This window comes from Gymnoscopelus microlampas (assembly GCF_963454915.1).
Source record: "Gymnoscopelus microlampas genome assembly, chromosome: 16".
NCBI classification, from domain to species: domain Eukaryota; kingdom Metazoa; phylum Chordata; class Actinopteri; order Myctophiformes; family Myctophidae; genus Gymnoscopelus; species Gymnoscopelus microlampas.
This window is the reverse complement of record NC_139953.1, coordinates 50,084,857-50,098,018: the sequence shown is the minus strand read 5'-3', so window position 1 is coordinate 50,098,018 and position 13,162 is coordinate 50,084,857. Positions and strand designations below refer to the sequence as shown.

The window sequence follows — 13,162 nt, the reverse complement described above, 5'->3', positions numbered from 1 at the left end:
GACATTTTCGCCAGTTCTTTTGTTTCAATAACACGGGTTAGGATGGACAGACGGCGACAAACTAGATGCCTGAGTACAGTTCACTCTGAGCTGCATCCAACACATGCAACACATTACATTACATTACATTACATTACATTACATTACAGTCATTTAGCAGACGCTTTTATCCAACATATTCAACATAGGTAGGGAACTAAACTACTAATCACCAGAAGTCTGAAGTGCATTTCCAGCAAAAACAAGCAACCAAGAGTATACCTAGTGCTAAGGTAAAAGTGCTATATATCAGCTACCTACTGTCTTAAACAGATGATACAAAATAGCAAAATCAAGTGAGCACGAGCTAATACAAAAAGTGTATCGACTAAACAAGATCCAATAAAACAATACAACAATAGTTTGTACAACTAGTTAACAACACATCCACTGCTATGTCCGTCTGCCTTACCGTCAGGCCACTAGAGGCTGTTCAAATGACCTTTTTGTGGGAAATATAAATATGTATTTTTTTTTTAATCACGGAACCCAAGGCTCGGACAAATTAGGCCAATCTCTCAGTTGAATGCAAAAAAAAAAAAAAGTATATTTCTTTAACTTATTTTTTTTTTGTGGTTTGACTGTGACATTGTCAGTGGAGTCAGACTCCCTCCATCCATTAGTCCAGTGGTTTTCAACCTTTTTCATGTCAAGGACCCCCAAATGGACACTTATTAGCCCGCGGACCCCCATTTGAATTAGATTTTTACGGCTCTAGCAGTGATTCTCAACCATTTTAATTTTAAGGACCCCCAGTTTGACATGCATTAGGATACGGACCCCCATTTAATGACATTTCTATCTCTGGGATCCCAATTCATATTGCAAAATCAATGTTAACTTAACTCTGAGAGTGTACAAATGGAACCAAATGGACCCTTATGGGTCTAACTCTGAGAGTGTACAAAACGGGTCCATTTGGTTCCATTTGTACACTCTCAGAGTTAGACCCATAAGGGTCCATTTGGTTCCATTTATACACTCTCAGAGTTACAGACACATAAGGGTCCATTTGGTTCCATTTGTACACTCTCAGAGTTACAGACACATAAGGGTCCATTTGGTTCCATTTGTACACTCTCAGAGTTACAGATCCATAAGGGTCCATTTGGTTCCTATCCATCATTTAGCTGGGGACCCCCTGGAACCCCCTCAAATACCCCTGGGGGTCCCCGGACCACTGGTTGAAAACCAATGCATTATTCTATTGGAATAATGGAGGTCAGGCAATCACAGGCCTGCTCATTAGCATACATTTTCGTCCCGGGCCGGACCCAAAGCGTGGGGTTGGGTCGGGTGGGGCAGAATTTGAGAAGTGTAGTTAGGTCTGCTAAATCAAGGGTTTTCAACCGGTGGTCCGCGGACCACTGGAGGTATTGCAGGTGGTCCCTGACCATGCATAAAAAAAACTTTTTTAAAACAAAATCACTGTATTTTATTAGATATTATATTGATATTATAGCTATTTTCTCCAGCTCCCTGTGGTGCATGAACCCCCCCCACTATGGTGTGGGGGGTGGGTCTATGATGGACCCACCACGCACAATAGTGGTGGTCCCCAGGTTGCTCTTGGTCAGGATGGTGGTCCCTGGGTCAAAATCAGTTGAAACCCCCTGTGCTAAATGACTATAGTGTAGGGGCCGGAGGGACCACTCTGTGCTGGTTAGGGCAGTGGTTCTCAAACCTTTTTAGTGCCAAGGACCCCCAAATTGATATTTGGGGGTTATATATATATATATATATATATATATATATATATATATATATATATATATATATATATATATAAATATATATATATATATATATATATATATATATAAATATATAAATATATAAATAAATAAATATATAAATATATAAATAAATAAATAAATAAATAAATAAATAAATAAATATATATATATATATATATATGTATATGTATATGTATATGTATATGTATATGTATATATATGTATATGTATATATATATATATATATATATATGTATGTATATGTATATGTATATATATATATATATATATATATATATATATATATATATATATATGTATATGTATATGTATATGTATATGTATATGTATATATATGTATATGTATATGTATATGTATATGTATATGTATATGTATATATATATATATATATATATATATATATATATATATATATATATATATATATATATATGTATATGTATATGTATATGTATATGTATATGTATATGTATATGTATATGTATATGTATATGTATATGTATATGTATATGTATATATATATATATATATATATATATATATATATATATATATATATATATATATATATATATATATATATATATATGTATATGTATATATATATATATATATATATATATATATATATATGGCTGCGGACCCCCCATCCCAATAGTTTTTTTGTGCCAGAGGACCTCCAGAAGCAAACGATTTTAGTTCAAATGTTGGCTTTAATGTTCTCTAGGGACCCCCTGGTGTGATAGAGGACAGAGGGACCAACCTGAGCGGCTCCAGTGATCATGTTGGGGATGAAGTCTTTGTGTCCCGGAGCGTCCATCAGGGTCACCAGCTTAGAGGAGGTCTCGAACTTGGTCAGACCCACGTCCATCGTCACACCTCTGAGGGGGAGCACACGCACGCACGCACGCACGCACACACACACACACACACACACACACACACACACACACACACACACACACACACACACACACACACACACACACACACACACACACACACACACACACACACACACACACACACACACACACACACACACACACACACACACACGTTTGTAAGGACATTTTAGGACAGCAGTTTCATGGACGATATTTTTTTTTTTTAATCCCATTTTTTCCGTGACCTAATGCCAAAAAATAGCAGATGTATAAGCTCACAAAGCGACGCTTTGTGAGCTAAAGGTGTAAAGGTGAGGTCACCTGTAGAGGGTAGCATGGGTCCACCCGGAACCGAATACCCGAGACCCGAACCGAGAACCGAACATTTTGGGGTCCAAAAATATTGACTTGTCCGTCGGGCAGGGTCGGATCGGTTCCAATTCCCTCGGGGCTTGGTCTATCCATTTGAAATGGATAGACCCGGGAGGACCCGAGTTAAATAAAAAAAACTATATATATATATATATATATATATATATATATATCTCAGGGATTCCGTTAGCCAGTATTTACCGGCCATTGACCGGTAAAATTTTTAATTGGCCGGTAATTATAAACACCACCGGCCACCGTGACCGGTTGGGAAAATGCTGTTATTAGGCTATTTTATCATTTAAACTTATTACCTACCTAATATTATTATTTGGATAAAGTAGTTGGCTACAACCATTAAAATCATAATCATTTAAAGTTTTTATCATGATCTGACTGTGTGGTTTAATTCTGACAGCCTGCTCTGCTCTGCGCTGCAGTTATAGAATAGCCTATTCGTTGTACGATGGTGTCGCGCGTTGGAAATATCAGAGCTACAAGCTCACAGCACGTCTCAACGCGCCGCTTTGTGAGCTTGTATGTCTGCTATTTTTGATACGCCACAACACAGCTGAGAGACACAGCTGTGTCTCCTCCTAATCAGTGCTGAGTAGGGTGTTCGCTCGGGTGTTGATAAAAAGGCTCTGGCACAGCTCGCCCCAAAACACCCTCGCCCCCATTGTTCAGGCAGACCAGCGGTTCTTGTATTCTTGTATTTGTTTTACTGAGGATAAGGTTAGAAATAGGTTTAGGATTAGGTATAGTTTTACTGAGGTCAAGATTAGGAATAAGGTTAGGTTTAGGTATAGTTTTACTGAGGTTAAGATTAGGAATAAGGTTAGGTTTAGGTATAGTTTTACTGAGGTTAAGATTAGGAATAAGGTTAGGTTTAGGTATAGTTTTACTGAGGTTAAGATTAGGAATAAGGTTAGGTTTAGACATAGTTTTACTGATATGTTTATGAATGTTTAGGAACACCAGGCGAATACCGACGGATTTTCCCCGGTGGCGACTGTGTTTTGGGGCGAGCGGGCGTTTTCATAGTTTGGGTATTCGTTGCGCAGCACTTCACTTTCATGCCCACTTTATTCATTTAATTTTTAACACCTACAACAGGACAGGTCACACAATGGACAATTGATATGAATCTAGGCTCATTCCTATGTTAATCTATAGGTTGAGCTGGAGGGATATGAAAGTCTGTGAAAACGTAGCTGTTCAACTTCTGCATGACGCAACCCTCCGCTGTAGCTCGCCTTGGAGAGGCGGGGGAGGGTGGCGCTGACTCTCTGAGACGACCAGTCTCCATGTTATGGAGAAAATAAGCATAATATAGCATCGGACACGGTTCGGGTCTAAAGACCCGGCCGGATCGGCTCCATTTCCAGTGGCGTGCACAGACATTTTGAGAGGCAGGTGCTCAAGTAAATTATACTTTTTTTTGTTTACTTGGTCTGCTCTTTTTTCCCTCTACACCTATACCTCTTTGCCAAAAATAGCTGATCTACAAGCTCACAACGCCTCGCAGCGCGAGGCGTTGTGAGCTTGTAGATCTGCTATTTTTGGCTAAAGTTCTCCTCAGAAAAGGGATGCCAGGTTTCGAGTGGTTATGGTAAAAAGAAAAATCATATCACATAAAGATTTGGCGGACCCCCTGTAGTAACTCTGAGGACCCCCTAGGGGTCCCGGACCCCCTGTTGTAAACTGAAAAAAACACAAAAAAAACGTTTTTTTTCTTTTTTCCAAAAGGGCACTTCTGGTCAAGAGGGCAAAGGGCAGGTGCTCTAGCACCACCTAGAGTCTATCTGTGCACGTCCCTGTCCATTTCCCCCGGGTCCATTTAGGATCGGGTCCAATTTTAATCGGCTCCGTTTCGGACCGGATCCAATCATTCTCGGTGCCGTTTCGGGGAGGGTCCAGTACATTTGATTTATTTCTAGGGTCCGTTCAAAATATTCGGTTCAAATATCCTCGGATCCGTTTCGGTTCGGGTCCAATTCTTTGGACCCATGCTACCCTCTAGTCACCTGTCCCTCTCCTCTCCGGTCTCGTCCAGAACCCAGGCGAAGGCGAACGAGGCCTTGCCAGCCTTCTTGGACTCCTGCTCATACTTGTGCATGGTCCGCTTGTTCACGTTCCCCAACAGGTACAACATGTGACCCATCAGAGTGCTCTTACCCGCATCCACATGACCTGTGATAGAGAGACATAGAGACACAGAGAGAGAGAGAGATGGATGGAGGGATTGAGAGAGGGAGGGGTGGAGAGAGAGAGGGAGGGGTGGAGAGATTGAATAAGAGTTGGAGATAGAGATGGACAGTATCAGTCTGTGGTTGTACTGGTCGGCTCCCAGGTTCTACTGTGTGTGTGTGTGTGTGTGTGTGTGTGTGTGTGTGTGTGTGTGTGTGTGTGTGTGTGTGTGTGTGTGTGTGTGTGTGTGTGTGTGTGTGTGTGTGTGTGTGTGTGTGTGTGTGTGTGTGTGTGTGTGTGTGTGTGTGTGTGCAGGGCGTTGTTGTAAATGAGCAGCTGTGCTCTGCAACTTTCCCTGGTAAATCAAGGCCCAATAACAAGAGGAAAGGGACTCGACAGCAGCCTAGAGATGACTGGGTTCACAGGCTGTGAAACTACAACCTGTCTCTGTTTCACATCTGTCTGTCTGTCTGTCTGTCTGTCTGTCTGTCTGTCTGTCTGTCAGGCATCGTTTATGAAAAGAGAAAATGCTGGAATGAAAGACAACTAAATCCAAACTAAAGTGATGAAAGGTGGAGATTAAAATGACAGTAAAAGGCTTAGGTGTTACAACACTCTGACAGTGGCTTCATTAAAGGCGCTGTAAGTTTAAGCTCTTTAATGTGATAGTAATCATTGAGTGTTTGTTCAGTAACAGATTTAAAGGGCTAGACCACTGTGGTAGAGGTTTGGGTTGTGTAGTTAATCTTGCCATGATGTAACTCCAAAGGTGGACGAGAAATGTGAAATAATTGCTCCATTGATTAGAAATTGATAATTCAAAATAATGCTCTTCATTGACTTGCATTGTATGCTGAAACTCTCAAAGTCACTCTTTTAGCTCATAAATGAACACAAAGTTGATTCAGACAATATAGAACATCACCAAACCCAGTGCTGTTTGTTTTTTAATAAGAATGTCAACTTCCTGTTGATTTGGGTATTTTTATTAACACATGGGGTGCCAAAAACTTATATATACTGTTGATGTATATATACTGTTATATACGTATATATACTGTTTTCATGTACTCACTCATCTCACTGTTTATATTTATAGCTGAAATCTAAAATGACATATCTCTCTTTCTCTCCCTCCCTCCATCTCTCTTTCTCCATCTCTTCCCGGATTGAATTAAAAAGGTCTTAGTAGTCATTAAATTGTCACTTTAGAAACACACACACACACACACACACACACACACACACACACACACACACACACACACACACACACACACACACACACACACACACACACACACACACACACACACACACACACACACACACACACACACACACACACACACACAGACCTATGACCACCAGGTTGAGCAGAGCTTTGCCTCCCTGTCTCTTCTCCAGCTCCACCTTCACATTGATGGTCTGTTTGCTCTTCCCCCCGCCCGGGGTGGGCCGGCCCCCCCCTGCCCCTCCCCCTGCCCCGGGGGGCTCGTCCGCTCCTTTAGACGGGGTCTCCGGACGTGGGGAGGACGTCGTCATGGTTACGTCCTCGGGGCCGCTGGAGGGCGAGAGAAACCATGATGTCACAGTGAACTGATGATGTCACAGTGAACTGGTGATGTCACAGTGAACTGGTGCAGTGAACTGGTGATGTCACAGTGAACTGGTGATGTCACAGTGAACTGGTAATGTCACAGTGAACTGATGATGTCACAGTGAACTGGTGGTGCGTGTGTGTGTGTGTGTGTGTGTGTGTGTGTGTGTGTGTGTGTGTGTGTGTGTGTGTGTGTGTGTGTGTGTGTGTGTGTGTGTACCTGGGTACATCAAAGCCCATGGTCTGTTTCTTTCCAGAGACGGTCATACGGGCGACCTTTGGGACGACCTCTGACTCCACTTTGTTCTGAGACGCATCACGACCTTTAGCTGAAGAGGAGACACAGGTATATACATATGTACATAGATACATACATAGATACATACACACATAGATACATACATAGATACACACATAGATACATACATACTAGAGATGCGCGGATCGCGGTTTTAGCCGCGGTTGCCGCAGTTAACCGCGGTTTGGGTGGATTCGGGTCAATCAAATATAATTATGAATTAATATCGGATAAACCGCGGGTGAAATATTGCGGTAAATAAATGAATGACATCTAATATATCTATCCATAAAATAGCTAAATCTCTGCATGCTTGTGTCTGTGTGAGTGTGTAGAGCAGCCTCTGTGCGATGCGATCACAAAATGCATTGATTTAGCCTATGGAATGTCGGTGCGTCTTTTCTTTTTTTTTTAAACCGGTGCTGCTCTGAACATACAGAGCGCACTGCTCTGCTGCGCTGTTCAGCCGACATTCCATAGGCTAAATCAATGCATTTTGTGATCGCATCGCACGACACAACTAATACTAAAACTAACGGGGAATACCAGTCCAGAAAATAATAATATTTTGACATACGGGAAAAACGGTTGGTGCGGATATTTAAATTGGATAACGGGCGGATAATTAATTTGTACATGCGGATTCGGGTGACGTGAGAGGCCATCCGCGCATCTCTAATACATACATACATACATACATACATACATACATACATACAGTAGTGGTTTTATGGTGTTTTATGTCTTCTCTGAATATTTTGAGTTTGTTCCTGGAGGCTGAAACCTTGAGGGTCAAACGAGCCAATAGAAAAACAGCGCTTTAGTGACATAGTAAAAACATACCCTCCCCGTCATTATCATAACACAACAGGTGTGGGCATGAGGAGGAGGAGGAGGGACTAGGACAGGTGGGTGGTGCTAAGGTGGTGGAGGAGGTGCTAAGGTGAGAACCAGGTATAATTAATGAACTGGAGGCGTGTCCACATAAAAACATACTTTCTGTACACTTTTTTAAAATAAATCTTCCTCCTAGTGTAACCATAATACCTGATGATTATGTTTTAGGGGGGGGGGGGATCACTGAGAATCACGGCACCCCCAAGATTTCAGCCCGAGCTCGACGGGACTCGACGGGACTCGACGGGACTCGACCGGACCCTGGTCACGTATTTGTCTGGCTTTGGGTCGGGCTATTATCCAAACACATTTATATATTAATTAAGTTGTAGTATATCGTGTCAGATCCAGAAGAGGATCATGTTTATACTATTGGAATCTTACAACCTGCTCCCAAATAATTCATTACATCATTCCAGTGTGCAGCGCAGAAGTAGGTCAAATCAATAAGCTGTCACTCCAAATATCTCAAAAATATATTTCATAGAATAACCAAATATTATTTTGAAAGCGGTTAGTAGGGTCAGCCCCGTTTAACCGTATGTCCACACACACCCCTACCTAATTCTATATATTTATAAAGCCCTATTTGCTCCAAGCTGTTTTATTAAATATAAACATTTGGAAAAGGGTAGAATGACTCCCGTTCTTAACGAATTTAATGAGAAAAAAAAGGCTGCATGCAGCAATTAATCTTGTTTAGTAAAATGGAGGCGTTTGGGGCCGGGCCCAATGTGTCAATTATGTATCGGGCTATGAGCCGGGCTCATATATCTAGGCCCGATTAAAGCTCTACTCCGTAGATCAAATGATTGTCTCAGGAATGTGACAACAACTAAAACATCTCCCTGAGTTACAGGCTTCATGGGGTTAGGGTTAGGGTTAGGGCAGGGGTCTTCAACGTTTTCAGGCCAGGGACCCCCTAGCTGAGAGAGAGATGAAGCAGGGACCCCCTCTATATTGTATAAAATTGTGTTTCAGATAAACTTTTGCCCCTACACCTACTCTTTTTTCCCCCTACACCTATAACTCTTTGCCAAAAATAGCCGATCTACAAGCTCACAACGCCTCGCAGCGCGAGGCGTTGTGAGCTTGTAGATCGGCTATTTTTGGCTAAAGTTCTCCTCAGAAAAGGGAAAAAAAAATAATCTTAACTAACAAAGATTTGGCGGACCCCCTGTAGTAACTCTGAGGACCCCCTAGGGGTCCCGGACCCCCTGTTGAAGACCCCTGGGTTAGGGGGTTAGGGTTAGGGTCAAGGCTTCATGGGGTTAGGGTTCATGGGGTGTGTTCTGTGTAATTAGGGGCGGCAGTGGCTCAGGGGTAGAGTGGCCGGGTAGAGTGAACTGGAAAACCGCAAGGTTCCCAGTTCGATCCCGGGCTGGGGCGCTCCCCTAGAGTTACTGTCGAAGTGTCCTTGAGCAAGACGCTGAACCCCTAATTGCTCCCGATGAGCAGGTTGGTGCCTTGCATGGTTTCCTCCGCCATCGGTGTGTGAATGGGTTAATGGCACAATCAATGTAAAGCGCTTCGGATAGAAGCGCTATATAAATGCACCATTTACCATTTTACCATTTAATTGATAGACAATAAGTCAGTTTTTGGTGAACTATACTACTTACTGCTTTGCTTTTATGAGAAATCAGAGATCATTTTCTGTAATGTATTTTACTGCTAGTTTGACCACTTCTAATACTCTTTAATGTTAAAATAAAGAATAACCGAGAATAGCTGTGAGGCGTTGTGATAAAACATGCTGACTCCACTTCTATGGAATCCACAATGAAATGTGTCATCCCTGTCACACTCATATGACTACTACTGTGTGTGTGTGTGTGTGTGTGTGTGTGTGTGTGTGTGTGTGTGTGTGTGTGTGTGTGTGTGTGTGTGTGTGTGTGTGTGTGTGTGTGTGTGTGTGCGTGTGTTTGAGTACATCCAGGATGAGAAAGGGTTAATTACAGAAGTGGCGGTGTGTGTATCTTTTTGCACACGAGTGTGTGTGTGTGTGTGTGTGTGTGTGTGTGTATCCAGGGTGAGAAAGGGTTAATTTCAGAAGTGACTGTAGCGTCTTCGTCTCTCCACGTAAATCAGAGCAGAGAGTGACTCGACGTTTTCCACAATGACTCGTACGAAAAACCCCGTCACCTCAGGCTTAAATATCAGATCTACAAGCTACCAGGGCTTGTGTTCTACCCATAATGACAGACATGAACACAACACACACAGCAGGTTGAAAGTGTTTATCTGGTGAAACGTCTGCTGGATTTAAGATAATGGGCTTTGAAATGTCCAAACCATCTCTATCTCCCATCCGTCCGTCCGTCAATAGTAACTATCTATCTATCCATCAATAGTATCTATCTATCTATCCATCAATAGTATCTATCTACAGTGGGGAGAACAAGTATTTGATTCACTGCCGATTTTGCAGGTTTTCCCACTTACAAAGAATGTAGTGTTCTGTAGTTTGTATCATAGGTACTTCAACTGTGAGAGACAGAATCCAGAAAATCACATTGTACGATTGTTAAGTAATTCATTTGCATTTTATTGCATGAAATAAGTATTTGATCACCTACCAACCAGTAAGAATTCCGGCTCTCACAGACCCGTTTCTTGTTCTTTAAGAAGCCCTCCTATTCTCCACTCATTACCTGTATTAACTGCACCTGTTTATAAAAGACACCTCTGCACACACTTTAACCTCGACTCCAACAATGGGCAAGACCAAAGAGCTGTCTAATGACATCAGGGACAAAATGGTAGATCTGCACAAGGCTGGGATGGTGCTACAGGACAATAGGCAAGCAGCTTGTTGAACAAACAACTGTTGGCGCAATTATTAGAAAATGGAAGAAGTTTAACCCATTTATACCTGGAACGCATCTGTGTCACTTTAGATGTCTTTGGCTATTCAAAAATAGTTCACGATTTTCAAAAATAGCAGATCTACGAGCTTGTAGATCTGCTATTTTTGAAAAATCGTGAAAATTATTTTTTTATATTTTTTTCCGATTTTTTTTTTAGGATTTAGATTTTTTTAGACGCGGCCTCAGGTCTTAAAGGGTTAAGATGACGGTGAATCTCCATCGGTCTGGGGCTCCGTGCAACATCTCACCTCATGGGGTATCAATGATCATGAGAAAGGTGAGGAATCAGCCCAGAACTACACGGCAGGACCTGGTCAATGACCTGAAGAGAGCTGGGACCACAGTCTCAAAGAAAACCATTAGTAACACACTACGCCGTCATGGAATAGAATCCTGCGCAAGGTCCCCCTGCTCAAGCCAGTGCAAGTCCAGGCCCGTCTGAGGTTTTGCCAATGACCATCTGGACGCGCTCCGCCCGCCCCACGCTTCAACCCGCGGGCAGCGGGTCGGCCCGCGCATCACTAGAGAGCAGCCGTGCTGTACGGCTTGGAAACGCTGACACTGACCAATACAGGAGGAGGAGGAGGAGGTGGAGGAGGAGGAGGCAGACATGAGGATGCTACGATTGTTTGTTCATGAATGTTTTCATGAACAAACACGTTTTCCCCTCAATGCAAAAAAAAGCAAAACATTGAATTGATCAATATCTATAGTTATCTCCTTATCCTTCATACTGACACCTGAACACAAACGTGCACAGATGCACGCACACACACACACACACACACACACACACACACACACACACACACACACACACACACACACACACACACACACACACACACACACACACACACACACACACACACACACACACACACACACACACACACACACACACACAGAGAAAGATTCTTAAAAAGAGAACTAGCTGTGGTTAACTGGGAGGTGATTCTACAGAATTATTTCAGGACTTTCTCTCAAAGACAGTTTTCTCTGAATGACTGGCTGAGCTGGAGAGAAGAAAACAGCCCCGTCATTATGAAAGAACACACACACACACACACACACACACACACCTCTGCAAGCAAAACACACACACACACACACACACACACACACACACACACACACACACACACACACACACACACACACACACACACACACACCCATCTCTCTGCAAGCAAAAGAACACACACAGCACCTTACAAATATGCTGTGTACACACACACACACACACACACACACACACACACACACACAGTGCGTGTATGGCAGTGTTTCTCAAACTTCTTCATGTCAAGGACCAACACATGAATATGTATTTTGCCCACGGAAAAAAAATCATTTTTCAAACATGTTTGCTCACAACAAGGCGTCACATTGTGAGCTTGTAGATCGCCTATCTTTGAAATAGCAAAAGTCTACAACGGGCTTGTTGTCTTCATTTTGATCTAAAGATGTGGTTTTATAGAGTGTAATCACGCAGTGAAAGGTATAAAGATATACTGCAGGATAAACAGTAGTAACTATTCATTCACCTGTTGTCAGTGAACAGTATGATGACTAGGACGTTTCTTCTAGCCTGGGGGGTTTAAACAGCCTCATGCATGTATATCTATCCCTCAGGGTCTTAAAGGAACAAACAATGAGCTGTTTTTTCTCTCTCTTTTCTTTAAACTGCCAAACACATCCATCACTCTGACACACTGCTCAGCAAACACAACGGATGATGAGGAAGATGAAGGTGACTCACTGATGTGTAGAGAGAGGAGTGAAAGTTTCCCCTGAAGCAACAACAGGAGGCGGAGCTAAACCGGCTTCACCAGGATGTGTTGGGATGAATGGGGGGGTGTGGGGGGTGGGGGGGGGGGTGACAAGTTCCCGCCTTTCATATCTGTCGGGCAGGAACCTCTTATCTCCATATTTTACACTTTGACTTGTTCTTTCCATTTCGTTTTGTTTTTTTCCCCCGTAAATTAAAACGCCCTCCTTCATCCACTGACTAAGAGCATCAAAAGTAGCAGATCTACAAGCAACGAAACGCAGCACGAAGCGACGCGTTTTGAGCTTGTAGATCTGCTACTTTTGAAAAAAGAAATGAAACAATATGTATGGTAGAGCATGTTAGCCCATTAAGACCTGAAGCCGATCTACATTCTACAAATGTCTTCTAAATCCCAACAGTTTTCTGAAAACCCTATGTTTCTATATCAGTGGTTCTCAAACGTTTTCATGTCAAGGA

At 42.4% G+C, this 13,162-nt stretch overlaps 1 protein-coding gene across 1 annotated transcript in view; it reads right to left on the bottom strand.

Annotated features, from left to right (window-relative positions):
- The window catches only part of hbs1l (HBS1-like translational GTPase), a 100,461-nt gene that overhangs the window by 39,740 nt on the left and 47,559 nt on the right, over positions 1–13,162 (bottom strand). Inside the window, exons 5-8 of the mRNA XM_084082636.1 lie at positions 7,067–7,175; positions 6,605–6,810; positions 5,084–5,249; positions 2,561–2,678 (exon numbers count right to left, since the gene is read on the bottom strand). Coding sequence (XP_083938762.1) covers positions 2,561–2,678; positions 5,084–5,249; positions 6,605–6,810; positions 7,067–7,175 — 599 coding nt within the window. The remainder of the gene's footprint in view (positions 1–2,560; positions 2,679–5,083; positions 5,250–6,604; positions 6,811–7,066; positions 7,176–13,162) is intronic.